The sequence below is a fragment of the Meleagris gallopavo genome, chromosome 2 (genome assembly GCF_905368555.1).
Source record: "Meleagris gallopavo chromosome 2, MGAL_WU_HG_1.1, whole genome shotgun sequence".
Classification (NCBI taxonomy): Eukaryota; Metazoa; Chordata; class Aves; order Galliformes; family Phasianidae; genus Meleagris; species Meleagris gallopavo.
Window position 1 is genome coordinate 104,309,994 of NC_139405.1, and position 21,675 is coordinate 104,331,668.

Consider the following 21,675-nt stretch of genomic DNA (forward strand, 5'->3'; position numbering starts at 1 on the left):
CAGAGAGAAAACGCTCCGCGAACGCACACTTCGTACAGAGCCGCGGGAAAGACCTGCCTATGCGCGAAGCGACGTGCCGGCACTGCTGCGGCGACCAGCGTATGCCAATAATCTCGCCCAATCACGTGTTGAGCGTCTACGCATGTGTATAACGGCCCCTCCTTTCACATCCGGGAGACTCGGCTCATGTTTATTACGTTTAACGCATGCGCGGCTCTTGGTGCGCATGCGCACTGCTCCCTTCCGGTCTCTAGCCAGGAGCGGGCAGCGGTACCGTGAGAAGCCCGGGCGGGTCGGGGTGGGCCGCGCCGCCGCTATGGTGTTCTACTTCACCTCCAGCGGTGAGTCCGCGCTGGGAGGGGTGGTTTCAGGCCTCTCCTTGCGGGTCACTGTGGGAACGGCGCGTTCCCTGCACGGCAGTGGGGCTCCTCGGCCTTCTTCACTGTGGTGTTCCCCATGGAGGCCTCAGCGTGTGGTGTTTCTTCCTCATATCTGACCGAAGTTTCCCCTCCTAAGTACTGAAATGGTTTTTTTTGTTTTTTTTTTAAGCACTAAAAGGTTCATTTTTTGCGTGTGCCCCGGATCCTTTCAGCAATGTATAACCACAATGTGTTGTCCATGTGTGGTTTTTACTGCATCCCTATAAGTTTACAGGCTTGGGGCAGAGTGGCTGGAAGAGTGTGTAGAGGAAATGGACCTGGGGGTATTGATTGATGCTCGGCTGCACGTGAGCCAGCGGTGTGCCGAGGAAGGCCAATGGCATCCTGGCTTGCATCAGCAATTGTGTTGCCAGCAGAAAACGGGGAGTGATTGTCCCCTTGTACTCAGCTCTGGTGAGTCCACACCTCGAGTACTGTGTCCACTTTTTGGCCCCTCGCTGCAAGCAAGACGTTGAGGCCCTGAAGTGGGTTCAAAGAAGGGCGACAAAGCTGGTGAGGGGTCTGGAGCACAGGCCTTATGAGGAGCGGCTGAAGGAGCTGGGATTGTTCAGTCTGGAGAAGAAGAGGCTCAGGGGAGACATTATTGCTCTGTATAACTACCTGAAGGTTGTAGTGAGCTGGGGATTGGCCTCTTCTCTTGTGTAACTGGTGATAGAACTAGAGGGAATGGCTTCAAGCTGCTCCAGGAGAGATTTAGGCTGGACGTTAGGAAATATTACTTTTCTGAAAGAGTGGTCAGCCACTGGAATGGGCTGCCCAGGGAGGTGGTGGAGTCACCGACCCTGAAGGTGTTCAAGGAGCATCTGGATTTTGTGTTGAGGAATATGGTTTAGTGAGAACTGTTGGTGATAGGTGGATGGTTGGACTGGATGATCTTGAAGGTCTTTTTCAACTTTGGTGATTCTGTGATTCTGTTCTTATAGCATTATCTGCCTCAGTTCTGGAGATGAACTTCCTTCTAGAGAAGCTCAGGAATGCCATTTCCCTCAGGCAATGCTCAGCAGTGCTGCCAACAGCCCTCCCATCAATCTGCTTCCAGGATCCCATTAGTAGGGCAAGAGATTGTAGCCCCAGGTGTAACCTGGAGAGGTTCAGGTTAGATATGGGGAAAAAAATCTGCTCAGAAAGAGTGGAGATGCAGTGGCACAGCTGCCCAGGGAGGTGGTGGAGTCACCATCCCTGGAGGTGTTCCAGAACCATGGGGATGTGGCACTTGGGGACATGGTTTAATGGGCAGAGGGCACAGCAGCTTTGGGTGGCACTGGGAGTGGCAGAGCTGCCGTAGTGCAGCACAGTTAAACCTGCTGATGGTGTAAACCATCTCCTGTATTGAGTTTAGAAGATTTCTGATGTGTTTTAGTCATAGAAGAGGACACAGTGAGAATGCCACTGTAGTTTGTTTAAGCTGTGTTGCACTATTATTGATGTATACACTGAGTTTAATTGCCTTCGCAGCTCAGAAAGCCAACTACACCAAAAGCAGCGTGGCCAGCAGGATCAGGGAGGTGATCCTGCCCTTCTACTCTGTGCTGTGTGACCTCACCTGGAGTGCTGGGAGTCCTCAGTACAGGAGAGACATGGAGCTGTTGGAGTGCATCCAGAGGAGGGCCACAAGAACAATCCCAGGGATGGAACAGCTCTCCTATGAGGACAGGCTGAGAGAGCTGGGGTTGTGCAGCCTGGAGAAGGCTGTGGGATGACCTGAGTGAGGCCTGTCAGTATCTAAAGGAGAGCTGTAAGAAGGAAGGAGGCAAACTCTTTGGCAGGGTCTGTTGTGATAGGACAGGGGGAAATAATTTCTACTAAAAGAGGGGAGATATAGCCTGGATATAAGGAAAATGTTTTGTTGTTGGTTGTTTTTTGTTTTTTTTCTTACAGTAAAGGTAGTGAAGCACTGAAATGGATTGCTCAGAGGTGGATGCCTCATTCTTGAGGACACTCGTGGTCATGCTGGACAGGGCTCTAAGCACCCTACTGAGCTGTAGATGCCCCATTTCATTGCAGAAGGGTTGGATGAAATGTCCTTTAAAGGTCGCTTCCAATTCAATTGATTCTGTGTTTCTAAATGATATGGGCTGAAAGCATTGACCTGCTAAGGTTAAGGTAGTGCTCTCCCACTCTTTTCAGCATGGGCTTCATTTTCATGAAATCACTTCATATCTGAGCATATAATTTTATGTTTCTGTGCAGTGTCTGTGTTCATGATGATCTCTCATTCTCTGCACTCCTCTTCCTGTGTGTTCAAGGTAGATTTTTTTTCAATCTTTAACTCTCACCAGTATGGAAATGCAAATATATGAAATGATTCTATTTCCTGTTGCCTTATTACCAAACATTAAGTAACCAAACGTTACTTAAATAGCAATAGGTTTCCTTTGAAAAGCATTGCAGTGGCATGAAGCTGACAGTCTGCTCTCAGCAGTCCTTGATGTTGAAGTAGGTCCTTATTGGTGGAAGCCAAATTTCAGTGCAGAAGCTAGAACTGTGACACTGGTAGATAGGTTTCTGTCACCATGGCATTGGGATTTTCCTGCTGCCTGTACAATACCAGAGCATTTTTTAAGCAGGCTGCAGCAGGACTTCCTTGGCTGTGGCACCCTCTTACTGCAGCCTCCATCTCTCTGCTGTGCTGGCTGTCGATCCAGGTTTGCCAGAACTGGAAATGCCTTTCCTGCATTATGGAATGAGCCCTGAAGAAGAGAACAACATTGCTCAAAGTGCCCTGAAGGGATGCAGATAGGACAAACGAGTCCCTGGCTGGTGTTTGGCTAGCTTTCAGTTGTCTGGCAGATCTTAATCCTCTCAGCTCCCCCAGGGAGGTGAGCATTGTGCTGCTGCTTTGAGGAAGTGAGTTTGTTTTGCTTGACCACACAGAGAGTTAACAGCAGACTGTAAACACAGCGTTGGCATTCCTGGTTCAGAGCCTGTGTGCTTAATTGGACAGATTGTATCTGTGTAATTGGATAATCCAAACCACATGGGTGCTGAGGGTGTTTTGCCCGACAGCTGTTCTATGCTGGATAATCTTCAATGGAAACTGCTGGAAAGAGCCCCCAAAGATCTCTGAAGTGTATATGATGAGGTCTGGAGGAGCTGCAAAACAGTCCTGCAGCCTGCAGGAGGGAAATGGGATGCATGAAACAATTCTCAGTGTAATTTCTTTAGCCAGAGCCAATGCATGGCTCAGTCCTTGCACGGTTTGTCCAAAGCCCTTTTGATTTATTTTCCTCTTTCTCTTCCTCAGTTGTTCCGACCGTTTACACCATTTACATGGGAAAAGACAAGTATGAAAGTAAGTATGCTGAAAGTATGTATGCTGATGGATGGGGCAGCTTGCCTGGGGTTAGGCCTGTGGGTGCCCAAGGTTATTTTGAAAGGATGTCTCTTCATTTGTTAATTTGGTGTACTTGAAACCGTGCAAATCATTCTGAGTTACTCCTCTGAAATCCACTGTGCTGCTTTTAGCTTGGATGGGTAAACTTTAGATGCAATGACTGGCTTCAAAACAACTGAAAACCAAACTAGCTGAAAAAAATAAGCCGAGACGGCCTTTTCAGATCGTGTCTGATGACTTCCTTCAAGTCAGCCTCCCCCTTCCCTGCTTCCTGTATATTTTTCCTCTCCCCACTGAACATTGGTAGCCCAGAGGCTCCCTGTGTCTGTCCTTCCCCTCAAGGTGAAGGTTCTGCTTCTGCTGCATCTCCTGTTTCCACATCAGGAGGCAATGTGAAGCCACAGTGCACAACATGCAAAGTGCTTGGCTGTCTCTCTGCCTGAAAGTCTTCTTTTTAGGCTGATATTTGGAGAAACAAATTTTCACGTAAAACTGTCCACGTGTGACAGAAGGAGAGGAAGAGATGGAAATTGGGGATCCTCAGTCTCACCTCTCACCCACACTGTGTGTTCTTAGCATACTGATTCCTGGCATAGCTGCATGCAGCTGGGTGCAGTACTAAACCCTCTCTGCTTCTGCTTGATCCCCTGCTCTGACTGATCAATAGAGATTGATTTCTGCTCTGATCAGGTCTCTGCAAGCAGTGTGATTTGTTGGTGATGAGGTCCTGTGCTTTGCTCATTGCCATTTTTCTTCTTGCAGATGAAGATCTAATAAAGTATGGCTGGCCTGAAGATATCTGGTAAGTCCTGCAGCTCTGTGCACACCTTCATAAAGCACACTGCCTCTCTTGGTGCTGCTGCAATCCAAATCCCAGCCCTCGTGCTGCCACAGGCACTGCAAAGTCCGCTTTCTCCCAAACCACTGAGCAGTTTAAATGCATTCCCGAGGTGGAGATGGATTTTAGCAGCTCCAGGTGCAGATGCTCAGATGCTGTTTTGAATTCATTTTCCTACATCTCCCCTGCTTTGTCCATTGACTCCTGGGGTGGGGTTTCTGGGGGTTTGGGGAATGCAGCCAGAAGCTTCCTGAGCCACAGTGAATGCTGTACCTACAGAATGTTATCTTCTTCCCAAGTATCTTTTCCTCTGCACGTGCTTAGTGTCGCCCCTGTGTACACTGTGGATTTCTGCTGTCCTATCCTGTACAGCAGCCGTGGAGTTTGAGTCTGTGAGCAGGAGACTTTTGACATTTTTATTCCTCTCAACTAAAAGCTGCGTCAGCTTTCAGCACACCCACAGGGCTGCGGTCAGGCTGGCGAGAGGAAGCACTCCATCTCACATGGGTTGGTTTTGGCTCACAAGATCTCATCAGAAAAGAAAAGCAAAATCAGGGGAGTTCCCAATCCTGGCAGCAGCAGTGGGTGGCGTCTCTGCTGGCTGATTCAGACCCCTGCTTGTGCCTGACCCCTGTACTGACAGCACGGTAGCCGACAAGCTCTGTACGTTGTCAGCAGTAAACTAAGTGGCAAAAAAGATTTTGCTTTGATTGAGTAACACGTTGGTGTAGCAGCATCACATGTGTGGTCAGGAGAGACACGGATCTGTTGGAGTGTGTCCAGAGGAGGGCCACAAAAGTTATCCGGGGCAAGGAACATCTCACGTATGAGATGGACAGACTGAAAGAGCTGGGGCTCTCTCAGGATCTAAAGGGGGGCACTAACCCTTCAATTAAGAGAAAAATATGTGGCTGTGATAAAAGCACTCAAATGAATCCATCTTGTTTGCACACGTGCATCCTGAACATTTTTGTAGACTTGTCCACGGAGAAGCTGCTCTATCAATAGTTAGGAGGTAATCTTTTTTCAGAACAGATGACTGCCATCTCTTACCTCCTGCTAAACGTGTGATTTTTATTTTTTTTTTTATTTATTCTGTAGGTTTCATGTGGATAAGCTCTCTTCTGCACATGTGTATCTTCGGTTGCACAAGGTAAACCTGTGATGTGTCCTTAAAAAAGCCCTAAATGGCATTCACCTGTATACTACTATGCAGTCCCAGCCTGCAGTGGGCCCTGTGGGTGAGACCAGCTGAACTCACATGAACACTGAAGTTCACAGGCTCCTTAAGGGTGCAGAATCACAGAATGGTCTGGGTTGGAAGGGACCTCAAGGATCGTGAAGCTCCAACTCCCCTGCCACAGGCAGGGCCACCAATCTCCCCATTTAATATCAGCCCAGGCTGCCCAGGGCCCCATCCAACCTGGCCTTGAGCACCTCTAGGGATGGACGGGGCATCCACAGCCTCTCTGGGCAGCTGTTCCAGCACCTCACCACTCTCCTAGTAAAGAACTTCCCCCTGACATCCAACCTGAATCTTCTCTTCCTTAACTTCAAACCATTTCCCCTTGTCCTGCAGTTATCTACCCTTTCAAAGAGTTGATTCCCCTGCTGTTTGTAGGCTCCCTTTAGGTACTGAAAGGCTGCAATGAGGTCACCCCGCAGCCTTCTGCAAATATCCATCTCTGTGAGGAAGCTGAATTACAGCTTCCATCACCAAATAATGGTGGAATTAGAGGGAAGCTTCATGTGGCCCAGCAGAACAAATGGTTTCTGACCTGGCATTGGGTATGTGTCTGAAGGAGAAAACCAGAGTGCACATCACTTGTTTCTCTCCTTACAAATGCTGTGAAAGATCTGGTAAAATGTCAAGAGGAGGAGGTGTTGGGAGTGTTTGCAGGGCATCGTGTCCTGCTCCTGGCTGTGGTGTGCTCTTTTGTGTGCTCCTCAGTCCCTCCAGCCCCTTCTCACTTGCACGGCTGATGTTGTGTGCTCTGTCACAGGGGCAGACAGTGGATGACATTCCTAAAGAAGTTCTGATAGACTGTGCCCACCTGGTGAAGGCTAACAGCATCCAAGGTGGGTCTGCTTCCCATTGGGGGTGGGAGCAAGGTGTTTGTTGTGGGTGTTTCTGCTCCACACGAGCATGTGTGTGAACAAGGCATCTGTGAAAGCTGCTGCTCTGTTCTCTGTTAAGTCAGTGCCTGCTGGTCTTATGGGAAGCAGATGTCACTTACAGCTGCCGAGGCTGCTTGTTAGGCTTTCAGAAGGAGGAGTTTTAAATCTCTGAAATTCCTGTTTGTGCCTCCATGCTGCTGCCTGAGCCAGAGAGTCCTTGCAGGCTCTTCCCTCACACCACCTTGGGGCCCCCTTCCATAGCAGTCGCTCTTCTGGCAAAGACAGCTTCCATCTGGAGTTGGTTAGCACTGCTTGCAGCGCTCGTGTTACTGCAGAAATTGATGTTGTGGTGGTTTTTGTTTCACTGTAACACTGGAAGGAGTTCTCCTTTTTCTTCTTTCTTGCCTCGTTAGTAATGCTGGTGACAAGAATAACTGTCGGAGTTTGCATTTGCACAGAAGTCTTTCAGCTGGGAGAGAATAGAAATGCTTCCATCCTTTCTCCTCTGCTCCCCAGGTTGCAAGATGAACAACGTCAACGTGGTGTACACACCATGGACCAACCTGAAGAAGACTGCAGACATGGATGTGGGGCAGATTGGGTTTCATAGGCAGAAGGATGTAAGTGTTTGCTGCAAGCCAGCAAGAGTCACCTGGTGACAGACCATCACATTTCCAGTTAGCAGCTGGATGGGTTATCTTCAGCATTTACCCTAAAGGAAGGGAATCATCTAATTCCTGAAGCTTGAGAGAGATCCTTGGGGCATGTTTAGGCTTACCTTGCCATCAGCTGGGAATGCATGCTCGATGTTACCCTGTGGCAGAGTGTAGCCTGTATGGGATGTTTGCAAAAAGCAGTGCAGTGTAGCTGATTGGTCTCTGCTAAACCTGAATGCTATCACATGTCTGTTCTATTAGCTTGAATTTATCTGCACTGCAATCATCTCTGTACGAGCAGTCAGTTTGGATCAGCTTACAAACACCAATGTGATCAGATGGCTGGAAGGGCCCAGATGAGCTTGCGGTGCAGTGGAGGGCTCAGGGGCATCTCTGAGACCTCCATTGCTGTGATGACTTTGCTGTCTCTGCTTTGGACAATGTTTCACCACAGTGCTACTCTGAATTTGTTAAACCTGTTATAAGGCAGAGCTTCTTAGCTTTGCTGTGGGGTCAGTCCAGCACACTGAGCTGTTCCCAGCTCTGAGCTGTGTTCCCAGGTGATGTTAAGCATGAACTGTGGGTATGCAGCTTGGCTGCTGGGATAGAAAACTCTCTAGAGATGCAGTTGTTTGACTAAAACAGGTCCATACCAGGGCAGGAAATGCAGAAAACACTGAAAACTACAGAATTAGCAACATGTGAGTTTCCCTTCCCCAAACGGTTGGTGGAGACCTGCTGACACCTCCTCAGGAATCAGCAGAGACAGGTTTTTTTGGTTTTGTTTTTCTTTTGGCTTCTTTGTTAAGGCATATGCCAAGAAAACAAATTAGACACGCTTATGGACTCAGCAGTGCTTGTGCTTGTTAGCTGTGGGCCTTCTAGTGCTGTTACACAACACATTGAATAGGACAAGGTGGCTGTGATTTCCCTTCGCATCTGTTTTTTTGTAGGATTCAGCCACTTGTAAAGTAGAAATAGGGCATTTTCTTTCCATAGACAAAGTGCCAAAATAAAAGTATTTTTTTTATAAGGATCATAGTTCTTTGCACTCCAAAGGTGAAAATGCTGACGGTGGAGAAGAAGGTGAATGAGATACTGAACCGATTAGAGAAGACAAAAGTGGAACGTTTCCCAGACCTGGCTGCTGAAAAGGAGGCCCGTGACAGAGAGGAGAGGAATGAGAAGAAAGCCCAAATCCAGGAGATGAAGCGGAAGGAAAAGGAAGAGATGAAGAAGAAGAAAGAGCTGGAAGAACTTAGGTAAGTCGTAAATTGCAGTGCCAATGTTGAGCTTCTGTGGTTTTCATCAGCACTAGGGGAGAGTTATGGGTCAGCAATTTCTGTGTAATGGTTGGCGCAGCATTACTCAGTGTTCAGCTGACCTGCTCTTGCATAGATGTCTGCATGGCCCAATGATTCCCTTTGTCTTTACAATAAATGCATTTCCCCCTTTTTTTCCTAAAATAAACCTGGATGTTAAACCATTGTGAAAAGAAAGGACGGTGTCTTTTGAAATCTGTCCCTGACTTGGGAGAAATTGGGTGAGCCACTTGTCTCTATGGGATGGGAGCAATCTATTGGGTTCCAGCTTTCAGCTTTGTGTGAGTCTTGGAGAGCACTGAGCTACAGGCAGAGTTCTTCAGCTTCCTGTTGCACCACCGTTGTTAATGAAACGTGTGATTCCTCAGTTTTCCTCTGTAGGCAATTGCATGCTCCTTTGAACACCAAAAGAGGAACGGTGCTTTAAAATGTCATATTGACCTTTCTGTCATCCAGCTACCAAACCTGCAGCAGCATGGGGGAGCTCATTCCTCCCTCCTGCCTGCCCCATACAGACCTGGACGTGCCAGCTGGCCAAAGGCCTACTTTAAAGCACAAGATACTTTATTGTAGCAAGTTGTATTTATATGTGAATGATAGTGAGACTGGAATTTGAAAAACTCAAGGACTCAACATGTGTAAAGATCATAATGAGAGCTTTGGAAAAACAACATCAGCACCAGGAGGCACATCTGTGCTGTTGAGGAAAGGCTCTGCCTTCCTGATAAGCCTTGCTCCAGAGCTGCCCCTTCATCTCCCAGAATGAAGGATTTTCTGCCTCCTGGTGCTGTCTAGCTGGTAGCTTCTGAACAAAGCTGTAGAGGCTGTTGAGATGAGTCTGCCTAGCACCTGTGCTTTCTTCAGTTGTTTTAAATAGCTAAAGAGTGTAAGATAACTGGAAACTAGATCACAGAATCAAAGAATGGCATGGATTGAAAAGAACCACAATGCTCATCTAGTTTCAAGCCCCTGCTATGTGCAGAGTTGCCAACTACCAGACCAGGCTGCCTAGAACCACATCCAGCCTGGCCTTGAGTGCCTCCAGAGATGGGACATCCACAACCTCCTTGGGATAACCCTGAGTTCAGAAAGGAATTGGTTTTTTTGGTACTTGATCCTATTTTATCAAAATGCCTCTGTGTTGGTGGCTTTTGAAAACATATCTTGTAAGATGATGTCATTTCCCTTTCAGGAGTTACTCATCGTTAATGAAGGCCGAGAATATGTCCTCCAATCAGGTGAGAGCTGAGTGATGCCCACAGATACTATTCAGAGGCAGCTGAAATTCAATGCAGGATTGTGACAGTCCAGCTCTGCATTGCAGTCTGGTTTTAGTGACTCCTACATGACAGTGCACATCTCCCTTTGCCCCTTCTCATTGAAGGACACTGCCACTTTCCTTGGCTTTCAGAGAAGGCCCTAATGCTTGGATGTCTCCCATGTGGAGTTTGTGCTGCTGGTGATGTGTACAGAGCCTTCTCAGTCCATTTCCACCTGAGTGAAGGAGCAGGGAAAGCTATAAGTGGGGCTCCAGGCTTTGACTGTCCTTGCCTGGGAGCAGAAGGGTCATCCTGAAGGTAGCAGAGATTACTTTCAGCTGCCATCTTGCTTTTTCAAGGGAAGCAGAAAATGCACAATGTATGAAGGATGATAGTTCAGGCAGGGATGAGTATAGGTTCTGAGGGGCAGAGAGGAAGCTTGAAGTGATTTTCTTACAGAGAAGTAAACAACTGGGAGGAGCACAGGGGGGAAATGAGGAGGTGGGTCACAGGAGGGCTTGGGGCTGAAGTTGAGAAGAGGTCCTGACGTGCACTGGGTGTGTCTGTGCTTTGCCTGAGGTCTGGCTTGTGTACAGCTTCCCCTTGGTGAAGTCTTGGGCAAGAAGATCTTGGACCTCGTCTCAGTGACCCTCAGTTGAAAATGTGCCTTTTGTAAACTGTTAAAGGAGCTTGTGGTTTTCATGAGCTCTTCATTTTCCTCTTGGCCAGCATGCACATCCCCTCTGAGAATTAAGTGTTGAAATGTGAGTGCCTCCTGACGCACTGCTAGGGAGAGGAGTGATGGAAATGCAGCACCAGGGGTCTCCTCCTCTCAGCTTCTGAGCCCTGCTTAGTGCCAGGCTGCTTTCCTTCTGCTGGGTCATGAAATGGGATGACCCATGAGGCTGCTTCTGAAAGCCCCATCTCTGGTTCCTCTCGGATCACAGCAGATGAGCTGCAGCTTCAGGGACAGCAAAGAGCAGCGGATATTTCACAATGCAGAGCTTCTCTTGGTTCTGCTCCCGTTCCAGAGCTGCTCTAGGATGTTTTTACTGGGATGGCAGGAAGCCAGAATAAATGGCAATGGTGAAATCCTGCTGAATACACCATTTCACCATTTTCCACTTTGCAATGATCCTAATGTGTCTTTCTTCCCACAGGATGGCAACGATTCCGATGACTTTATGTAAATAAAGTCGCTCTCCTTTCTCAATCCGAGGTGGTTTGGGATGTCTTAATGTCACCGTTGCTAAGAATGCCAAAAAATCAAACCAAATAAGTGAACTCTGACTCCATTTCTTCAGAAGCTGGTAGATTCTCCTGGTGTCCCGACCAACCCTGAGCCATGGACAACTTCTGGATGGAGGAGATCTCTGTGTCTGCACATACATCTCTTTTTTTCAGGGACGTAGGTGTAAGGAAGCAAAATTGAGTTTCAGTTCTACAAAGACGATGATATTTATTCTAGAAAAGAGTTGCTGTAGCTTTTAATTGAATGAGATTGAAAGAATTTGTGCTGTCTCACTGCTGTCCTGGCAGCTTCGTGCTTCTGAAAGAGATGCCATTAATTTGGCATCGCTGATGAGCCCCGAAGCCACGCTGCTGGCTGCACAGCTCTTATCTCTGTGGTGGTGAAAGGCAGCAAAGCAAGGAGAATTCCCCCAAAATGTGGAGTTTCCCATTTTGACAAGCTCGCAGCTGCTTTGCAGACCCACCTGGCAGTAAGTGTGGCAGTTGCTTGCCACTTGTTAACCACAGAGCTGCAGCTGGTGAAGGCTTCCAGCTGATGGTGCAACCTACATAAGCATGTCAGTGTGGGCTGTGATACCTGCCTTCAGCACAGGGTGAGAACAGCCCCACGGTGTCATTCTTTTGAATTACACTTTGTTTCTGGGCTGTTTCTTGGGAACCTTCTCTTCAGAGAAAAGCTGACAGAGAAGGGTTTTATGCAGCCTGTCCTGTTCAGAGCTCTCTGTAAGGTTTTGTGGATAAGTCTGTACGAAGCTATCACAATAATTGTTGCAGCACATGTATATATGTTATGATTAAATTCATACCGGGCTGGTAAAACGTGCTGGTGGGTGAGGGGAATGGGAGAGTGGAACTGTGGGTGGTGAATTTGCTTGAGGGAGTTTCTAGGGTGGGGGCTATGTATGCAGCCTTTCACCCAGAGCTGGGCCCTGCCGCTTGGTGTTCTCCCCTCAGAGCTGCTGCCTGACTTTCCCAGGCTGCTTGAGGGATGTTTTCTGTCCCTCCCAGCTCTGTTTATCTTTCCTTTCATTCTACACCAGGATGAGAAGAAATGCTCTGCGGGCCTGCTGGCAGCAGCCAACAGAGCTCAGCTGCTCCTGGGCTGGGTCACAGCCCCCGCTCCATCCTGCATCCCATCCCGTGATGGCTGTAGGAGGCGGATGTCTCCTCCCAAACAGCTCCACGCTTTGGAAAAGTGCCTGAGCTGTTTGTTATAGGCTGTGAGAAGGTTGGTGGGGTCCCGGGGCATGGTTTTGGGATTGCCTTTCAGTCTGGTTAGGGCAGGAGCATCCTCCAGCTGTGTGTCTCTCCAGGACATGTCCCAGCACAGGGCTGAGTTTGATGGGAAGAGCAGAAGGGAAGAGCCCTTGGACCCACACAGAGAGGAGTTTATTGTTACTGTAACTGAAATGTTAACCAGAGTATTACAGTTAATCCAAATGGATTTAATACAGCAGGGGAAAAAAGAAACCACACCCTGCTACAAGTTCCAATGAATAACGGGGCCGGGCAGAGTGCGAGGTGCTGGGGGGGACGTGGGTGTTTGTCCCCCACCCATCCCTGTGCAGCCGCCCCACCACTGCCATCAATGGGGTCATTCACAGGATGGGGGTGTTGGCCAGGGCTCGCCAGCAGTGCTGCAGCTGTCGACTGTTGTGCTTGGCACCAGTGCCCGCCAACGGCTCTGGTGTCCTTGGGAGTTTAGGGTTGGGCAGTGTCCCTGTGGGCATCGCTGCCCATGGGCTGTGTGTCACTGTCTTCTGTGTCAGGGTGATGCCCGGATGGAGAAAGTGAGGCACACGGGGGTGGTCAGGGCCGTGGCTCTTTCTTGTTCATGCCTGGGGTGCTCAGGTGGGAAAGAAGCTTTTTCCAAAAGATTTTGGGTTGCCTGCGTTAACCAGCAGCATCACAGCTCTGCAGCTGTTAATTCTGAGATGAAAACAGGAAGCTGCCGTGCCAACAGTAATAAACGGCCCTGTGGGCTGGGACCTGTGCTCCAGGCAGGGCTGGTGGGGAGGGTGTGGGGCTCCCCGTGCTGCGGGCTATGGAGGGTGGCAGGGGAGGAGATGGAATGCGGATGGGAACAGTAATGGTCTGGGATGGAGATGGGGATGAGATCAGGAATGAGGATGAGGATGGAACGGGAATAGGAAACTGGGATGGGATGGGATGATATGGGATGGAGGAGGGGATAAGGATGGGAATGGAGGTTGGAATGGGATAGGGATAGGTGTGGTATTGGGAATAGGGATGGGAAGGGGGTGGGATGGAGGTTGAGATGGGAACAGGAATGGGGACAGAGATAGAATGAGATGGAACAGGGATAGGGATGGAATGGGAACAGGGGTGGGCACAGGGACAGGAAGAGCTGTGACCTGAACAAACCTCTGGAAAACAAAGTCAGAGCTGCTATTGGCAAAGGCCTATTTCTCCTAGGAGCAGGCAGTGAAGCAGGGCTGTGTGTGCAGGTGTGCATTCTGGGGGCATGCTGCACCCCCACAGCGAGGCTGGGGAGAGCCCGAGCTGAGGCTAGGTGTGGGGCTGGCTGGTTTTCCCCAGCTCCGTGTTGCTCTTGGCACCAAGGCCCCAGCTCGGGTACCTGGGGCCTCCAGCTGCCCCCTCCCTGCCCTCTGCCAGGGAAAAACAACCCACACCCTGCCCACCAGCCTGGGATGTGGGGACATCTTCCAGGGGCCCTGCTTTGGGGCCAGGAGGGGTTCTCCATTAGAGATGGCAAGTGCATGTGCACATCTGCATGAGCCTGCGCCCCCTGCTTGGGGACAGCTCTGTGGGATGCTCCCTTCTCACTCCACCATCTGTACTACACCAGTGCCCCCAGGTTTGGATCTGGGCTCCTCCCCAGCCCTCCTGTACCCCACATCTCAATGTCCCAAAGGCAGGAATCACTTGTCCCCATACAGATTTATTGTGCCGGGATTACATTGCTGGTGCAGCCAGGGAAGGAGGGGTGAAGGTGGCTGGAAGTAGGGCACAAACCAGCTGTGCCCCAGCCCATACAGGTCCTCGTCCGGCGGGACCCCAAGCCCCAGGACTCTGCAGCCCACTCAAGAGCCAGGGACCAGCCCCGTGCACCCCAAAAAGCATCATGCTGGGGGGATCTGGACCCCCTAGGGTCCTTCCTGCCCTGTCCCCAGGGGCTGGCAGCGGGAGCAGGGGATGCTCTCAGAGCTGGAAGGAGTTCTTCCATCCCAGTGCCATTAGCATGGCTCCAAGTCTGCATCATGGGCCAGGAGGACCGGGGGGACCTGGCGGTCCTGGGGGGCCTCTCAAACCAGGGTCTCCTTTGGGACCCATGGGGCCGATCTGTCCCACAGCCCCGGGGTTCCCGGGGAGCCCCAGTTTTCCTTGAGGACCAGGGGGTCCTGTTGGTCCTGGTCCCCCCTCTGGCCCTGGAGGACCCACATCTCCCTTGGGTCCCATCTGTCCCCTGGAGCCAGACTGCCCAAAGCTGCCCTTAGCGCCCTTGAGGCCAGGAAAACCCTTTGCACCCAGGGGACCCCTTTCCCCCTGGGGACCAGGAGGACCAGGAGGTCCAGGGGAGCCAGGGGGGCCTGGTGAGCCCAGGCTGCCCACGTCGCCCTTCTCTCCTTTGCTTCCTGCGGGACCCTTGATGCCAACATCACCCTTGAGGCCGCGGGGACCTGGGAGGCCTGGCACACCTGCGGGAGGAAGAGGGAAGGGTGAGTGTGATGCATGGGGTATGGCATCACAGAGCTGTAACAGAGGGCCTGAGGACACTATGATTGCTTCTTCCTGGAGTTACACTTTTGGAGCCAAAGGCAGCAGGGAGCAGTGCTCAAAAGGGCTGAATTTGGTGCTCCTGGCACTGCGGAATAGGACTGGGAACAGTGGTTCCCTGCCACCACGCTTGGGAACGCAGGTGGATGGATGTCCCCAAGCCACTGAAATCCCCATGGGAAGCTTCAGGCATCCTTGTCCCGGGCTGTCCGTGCCCTCCCCACCAGGACCAGCAGTAGGGTCACCTGCACCAAGGGGAAAGCTGCAGAGTGCAGAAACATAGAAATGTGGCATTTAGGGACATGGATTGGTTTAGTGGACATGGTGGGGATGGGTTGGAGTTGGACTTGGGGATCTTAGAGATCTCCAGCTGGAATGATTCTATGAGTGAGCATGGTGGTGATGGTTAACAGTTGGGCTTGATGATCCTGGAAGCATTTTCCCACCTTCATGACTCTATGATTCCAAGACTCAGCCTCCAACCTGCCTTCCCCTGTCAGGCACAGCCCCCAAACCCAACAGACCCAACCCCAACCCACGCTGAGATGCTCCTCACCTCGTAAGATGGTGATGTTCTTCAGCATCTCCCCATGCCGGACATCCACCACCTTCATCTCCTCCATCACCATGGACAGGTTGCGGATGTCGAAGTCAAGCCGGGCACTGAGCAATCCAAAGCGCTCCCGCAGAAGGTCTGTGGTGCCCTGGACCAGGCTGAGGGACTTGTTCAGGTAGTAGAGCTCCTCAGCATGAGCATGGAAACCCAAAGTGCAGGAGAGACGCACATCATCCAGATAGCGCAGCATGCTGTGCACGTGGCTGTCGGTGGCGTTGATGTTGGTGAAGATGGTGCCAATCTCAATCTCATGCGAGGCCATCCGGCCTTCCAGCGTCTCGAAGCGCTCAGCCGTGCGGTTCTGCGCATACTTGGCGTGGTAGCGCAGGTCGTTCATGTTCTCCTTGTGGTCATCCAGGAAGGAGGAGATGTTGTCCAGTTGCAGCTGCAGCCCCATCACCTGCAGCACCAGGTCATGCATGCCCTCGGCGTTCTGGCCCACCTGCCGGGCTGCAGCACCCATGCCAGCCTGGATGCTCCTGACCAGCTCACCCGTCTCGGTGGAGGTGGCCCGCAGTCCTGCAAAGAGCCGTGTGTAGTTCTGCCACTCGGTGACCATCTTCTGCAGCGTCAACGTCTCCTCGTCCGTCTTCCTCTGGATGAGTTGGATCCAGTCAGAGGTTTGCCCCAAGGTGAAGTTGAGCTGCTGCATGGCGGCACGCACGTCAAAGCGCTCCTGTTCCAAGCCCTTGAGTGAGCCATCAAGCTGGGAGGTGATGGCCCGCCAGCCCCCCAGCTGGGCCACCAGTTGCCCCACGCTCTCGTTCAGCCGTCGGGTGGAGGAGGAGCAGTCGGCCACCTCGCTGCTGATCTCGTTGCTGCTGGATGAGAGCGTGTCGTGGGTGCGAGAGGTGCGGTCGAGGAGGACCTCCTGAACCAAGAGCATCTTCTGGATCTCCTCCAGCTCACCCTGCAGCTTGCCAAGCTCCTGGCCCAGCTGCCCTGTCTCCAGGCAGAGGGAGCAGTTGCCTGAGCTCTTCTCATCTGAAGGGAGGACAAAGGGGTTCAGCACTGCGCTGCCAACCATGGAACCCCATAGCTCACCCCACTCCCCATCCCCACACCACCAACCATGGGAACCACACCAAAATTCAACCCATGCTCCCTCCCTGCATCGCCAACCATGGGAACAACCCCGTAGCCCACCCCATACTCTGTCCCCACACAGCCAACGATAGGAGCCACCCCACAGCCCACACATCATCCCCGCAGACCCCAGTGATGGACACTGAAGCCCCAGGGCTGGGGAGAAGCTGTGCAGACTCACCCAACTCCTGGAGGTCCTCCTGGATGGACAAGATCTTCTCCTCATAGTACATCTGGGCCGAGCTGATGTCTCCAGAGATGGAGTTGACTTTCTTGAAGACTGTGGAGGGAAGGTGGGCAGTGAGTGCACAGCCATCACCATTCACATCAAAGGGCTTGGGAATCCCACAATGTCTCCAAAGGCTTTCTGATCCTCGGTGGGGTCAGCGGGACACCCAGAGCCACACAGCACCTGAAGGACACTCCTTCACCCCCACACATCTCCATAGATGGGGTCCCTTTACTTTGTCACTTTGGGAGCTTGAGATTTGGGGCTGCTTCAGCCCCTCTCCATGGAACCCAACTATTTCCCATGAAAGGGAAAAGGAGGGAAGGAGCCAGCCCCCAGCCCTGCCTGTGCTCACCCAGGGCAGCCAGCACGGTCACGGCCACGATGAGCAGCACGGAGAAGACGTAGAGGACTTTGACAGCCGTCTGCAGGGACAGGTTCTTCTGACACTGGCTGCAGCCACCCCGTGCCCTGCCTGAGCAGGAGAGGGATGGATCAGGGTTGTACCACAGAATGGATTAGGGAGGGAAGAGGGATGGATCAGGGATGGACGAAGGGATGCATCAGGCCTTTGCCCCTGCCTACCCCATGGATAAGGTGGCCTCGCTCCTTACCATTTGCTCGGTAGCAGAAGGATGGCATCTCCTCCTCCTCTCCTCCCACCAGGTCCTCTGCTGAAAGGCAATATGAGGAGCAGGTCGGTGCCACCAGAGCCCCAGCAGGGCTGAGGGGAGAGCCCAACTGCAATGACACCTTCCTCGGTGAAAATCCCTTCCAAGGATTCACCAAACCCTTGCACAGAGCATGGAGCAGATCCAAGCCCCAAAAGGAAAGTGGTGGCTCCCCAAAAGGTGCTGCAGTCCGATGTCACCACAGTTCTGGGGATGTCACCCAAAGCCTGGTGGCTGCTCTGGTTCTGCAGGACTTGGCCAGAACCTCTGAGCCTTCTTCATTCCCAAAAATATCATTTCTGAGGTGTCCCATCCCTGTGTTTTGCATGGCAAGCATAAAAGTGGATACAGGGCCATCCCCCAACCTGAAGGGCCTTGCCTCATCCCAATGGGCAGCTGGGCCACAATGTGGGGGGCAGTGAGCCCAGGACCCCCTCTCCCCCAAGCATTCAGCATGCATGGCAAGCACCACAGATCCCCCGCGTCTTGCCGATACCCATCTGAGGACTGCACACAATCAGCCCCGCAGCTCCGCAGCCTCCCCCCTGCCCAAGCCCTCCAACCTGCCCCACAGCCAGCTCTCAGTGCTGAGGTTGCTGCACCGAGGGTGCCGCGAGGGGCCGCGTCCCATGGCCGGAGTGCCGCACCTCCAGCATCCCCTGCTTATAAACCCTGCCTCCCCCACGGAAACCCAGGGCGGTGGTGCTGGGGGGGCCTCCCTCTGCCTTCCGCATCTCTCCTGCCTAATGTTGTCCCATGTTTGCTTTTCTGCTCAGCGCTAGGCTGTGAGGAGGAGGTCTGCCCTTTCCCCCCCCTCTCCTCCCAACCCCCACCGTGGGTGCCTTCAGAGGTGGGACAACACCTCAGAAGGCTTTGGGATCACTTCCTATCACTGTGGATGATAGCATGGACCCCCTACTCGGGCACGACTGTGCCACTAGCCCCACTCCTTACCCCACATCTCCCCATGGCTCCATCTCTCACTCACCTCTCATTGCCCCGAACAACCCGGATGAGAGCAGGGATGCAGTGGGGGCCTCACCGCCCCGATCCCCGCAGCCGTCCCTTCACGTCCCCTCCTGCCGTGTTGCCGAGCATGGCCGGGGCACCCCACTGCCCTTCCTTGTCCCGATCAAAAGCCTTTGGGATCCTTCAGAAGCAACCCCATTGGCTGGGGGGCACCCCCAGGGCCAGTCGCTCACCCATGGCCTCTCTGCGGGACGGGGTGCGGGGAGCGCAGCCGCGCTTGGCTGCCGTCCACCCAAGCGTGAGGCGCCGGGATATGAGCTGGAGAAGAAAGGCTGCTCCCGCGCCTGCCTCCTTCCCTCCGGCCCTAATGACTACCAAATGTCCCACGGAACGCCGCTGTGCCGGCCAAGGGGAGGGATGGGGTGGGGAGGAGGTTGGGGAACTCAGGGGAGGTGGATGGAGATGCGTTCTGGGGGCTGTGCCCAGTGGTACTGGGGGGTTTTGGATCTGGGAATGGGGTCTTGGACTGGGAATGGGGTCCTGGTGTATGGGGATGGGGTCCTGTCTGGTGATGGGGTCCTCATTATGGCCATGAGGAGATGGGGTCTGGGGTTTGGGATTTAGGGTCCAGGGGTGGGATTTGTCTCGTCCTTTACAGGGTCTTAGTCTGGGGATGTGATTTTGGTGCATGGGGTCAGGCTGAAGGGTTTGGAATTGGGGCCTGGTCAAGGCCATGGGGAGATGAGGTTTGGGGTCTGGGGTGCTGGGCATGGCACACACATTTGGATCAGGGACATGAGTTGTTATGCTCTGGGTTCTGGGGTCCTGCTTTGAGCTCATGGTTCTAGCTGGGGCTGTGGATGCTGTGCTTTGCTGCTGTGGTCCTGGCTCAGAGACGAGGGGTGGGGGTGCCACATGGGTTGGGTACATTCAGGATGCCTCATCCCCACAGTGCTGGGGACCACTGAGACATCACCAGCAGCTTTGGAAGGAGGGAACAAAAAGGATGGTGAGAGGAGAAATCCCAGCACCAGGGGGGAGTGTGAGGGGCTTCCAAGACCCTGCTCACTATGTATGCTTTCTGCAGGGCTGCTGCTGCCCTCTGGCGAGACCCTGCTGGAGGACCACCATGCTCCTTGCACGGCCAACTTCCTCCTCGCATGGCCACCAACCTTCCTGAAGAGCCACCTTCCTTCTCATGTGGCCACCATCCTCCATGCATGGCCACCATCCTCCTCACATGGCCACCATCCTCCCTGCATGGCCACAGGTGAGACATGGAGGCCACCAACACCTGCCCTCCTCCTGATTCTGGAATGGCTTCTGGATGCTCCCATCCCACTTTTTGGGGTCTCAGCTCTCCTCCTAGAGCCCCTCCAACATTTTCAGGTCTCTCTGGTGTTTCCTCCCTCAAGGTCAGGGGAGGAGGGAACAGGTGAACACACCAAGCCCAACCACTACCACTTCCTAAAGGCCATGAGCCCCACACGGTGCTGTGGGGATGTCCTCTGCCCAGCACTGAGCTCAGTTACAGGAGGTGGTTTTGGGGGCACACACCATTGCCATCCTATGGCTGGAGGGGAAAGATGTCCAGTCCCTTCACTGGGACCCCCTCTGGCTCTGCCCCCAGTGATGCCCACCACCTTCTGCCCAATCCACACAGTGGATGCATGGGGTTCCTTGCACCACACACTCATGGGACAGAAAGCATGAATGCACAGATATGATTTAGAAAAGATTTTAATAAGAAAATACAAGATAGGGCAGATGACAGTGACTGGCCCCAGATTAAAAAAAATGCAAAACAGAACAGATAGCAGCTTCTGGTCCCATGTCACACACAGCCGATCCCTTCCTGCTCCTCTCCCTCGCCCGTGCCATGTCCATTGGTGACTGTGCAGGCTGGGCTCCCAGAACTGCCTCCCTCATTGGACAAGACGAGGTCGGTGGCCCTGTGCATTTGGTGGATTCCTCCCTTTCTTTCATGGTCAGGCATTGGAATAGGGAGGTGATGGGGTCACTGTCCCTGGAGGTAGTCAAGAAATGTGGAGATGTGGCACTTGTGGACATGGTGGAGATGGAGTGGAGTTGGACTTGGTGATTTTTGAGGTGTTCTCCTAACTTCATCCATTCTGGGATTTTATAGGAAAGGAATGGGGTGGCTGAACCTTCAGAACCTATGGGTTTCAGGTAGTGAATATCAATGCCATGGGACATGGTGATGGGCCAATGTTTGGACTTGATGATCTTGGAGGTTTTTTCCAACTTTCATGATTCTGTGACTCCATATGAAAGGAATGGGGTGGCCAAGCCTACAGATCCTACGGACTGGGGCAGAGACATGTATGGATATTAACTGGGCTTGTTAAGCTTGGAGAAGAGAAGTCTCTGTGGAGACCTCATTGTGGCCTTCCAGTACTTGAAGGGAGAGTATAAACAGGAGGGGGAACAGCTGTTTACGAGGGCAGATATTGATAGAACAAGGGGGAATGGTTTTAAACTATACGGGGGAGATTTAGCTTAGATATGAGGCGGAAGTTTTTCACCCAGAGGGTGGTGAGGCACTGGAACAGGTTGCCCAAGGAGGCTGTGGATGCCCCATCCCCAGAGGCATTCAAGGCCAGGCTGGATGTGGCTCTGGGCAGCCTGGTCTGCTGGTTGGCGACCCCTGCACACAGCAGGGGGTTGAAATTAGATGAGCATTGTGGTTGTTTTCAACCCAGGCCATTCTATGATTCTATGATATCAATGGCATGGGACACGGTTATTGGGCACAGTGGGGATGGGTTGTGGTTGAACTTGGAGATCTTAGAGGTCTTCTGCAACCTTAATGATTCTGTGATTCTATATCAGTGGCACAGGTTGATGGAGCCTCCCAGCTCTATGGGTTCAGGCAAAGAACACAGGTCTGGATATCAGTGGCATGGAACATGGTTAGTGGGCATGGTGGTGATGGGTTGGGGTTGGACTTGGTGATCTTAGAGGTATTATCCAACCTGAATGGTTCTCTGATACTACAACAGGAGTAGTACCATCCTGCAGCCCCTGAGCCCTACTCAGAATCACTCTCCATGGCCTCTTCCACCCTCTGCTTGTACTCAGCCCTGTCCTCCCGCAGCTGCGCCAG

The 21,675-nt window shown here is 52.3% G+C and overlaps 2 protein-coding genes across 4 annotated transcripts; one reads left to right on the plus strand and one right to left on the minus strand.

The window, feature by feature from the left end:
- The first annotated feature begins 188 nt into the window (after positions 1 to 188).
- CCDC25 (coiled-coil domain containing 25) lies at positions 189 to 12,037 on the plus strand. Its single transcript, XM_003204568.4, has 9 exons — positions 189 to 341; positions 3,685 to 3,732; positions 4,537 to 4,576; positions 5,714 to 5,765; positions 6,616 to 6,691; positions 7,247 to 7,350; positions 8,446 to 8,648; positions 9,901 to 9,946; positions 11,128 to 12,037. Exons 1-9 carry the CDS (start codon positions 227 to 229, stop codon positions 11,155 to 11,157), a joined length of 714 nt encoding a protein of 237 aa, XP_003204616.2. The 5' UTR covers positions 189 to 226; the 3' UTR covers positions 11,158 to 12,037.
- Positions 12,038 to 14,121: 2,084 nt separating this feature from the next.
- Positions 14,122 to 18,955, minus strand: SCARA3 (scavenger receptor class A member 3). Of its 3 annotated transcripts, none has more exons than XM_010708048.4 (6): positions 18,568 to 18,955; positions 17,523 to 17,579; positions 17,264 to 17,383; positions 16,861 to 16,959; positions 15,534 to 16,577; positions 14,122 to 14,898 (listed from the first exon to the last, which is right to left on the minus strand). In XM_010708048.4, the coding sequence occupies exons 1-6, from the start codon at positions 18,572 to 18,574 to the stop codon at positions 14,459 to 14,461; spliced, it is 1,767 nt and encodes a 588-aa protein (XP_010706350.1). In that variant the 5' UTR covers positions 18,575 to 18,955; the 3' UTR covers positions 14,122 to 14,458. The 3 variants fall into 3 exon arrangements, with proteins under 3 accessions (XP_010706350.1, XP_010706348.1, XP_085074349.1); XM_010708046.4 differs by having other exon boundaries at positions 17,523 to 17,582; XM_085218223.1 differs by having other exon boundaries at positions 17,523 to 17,649.
- Positions 18,956 to 21,675: the final 2,720 nt, after the last annotated feature.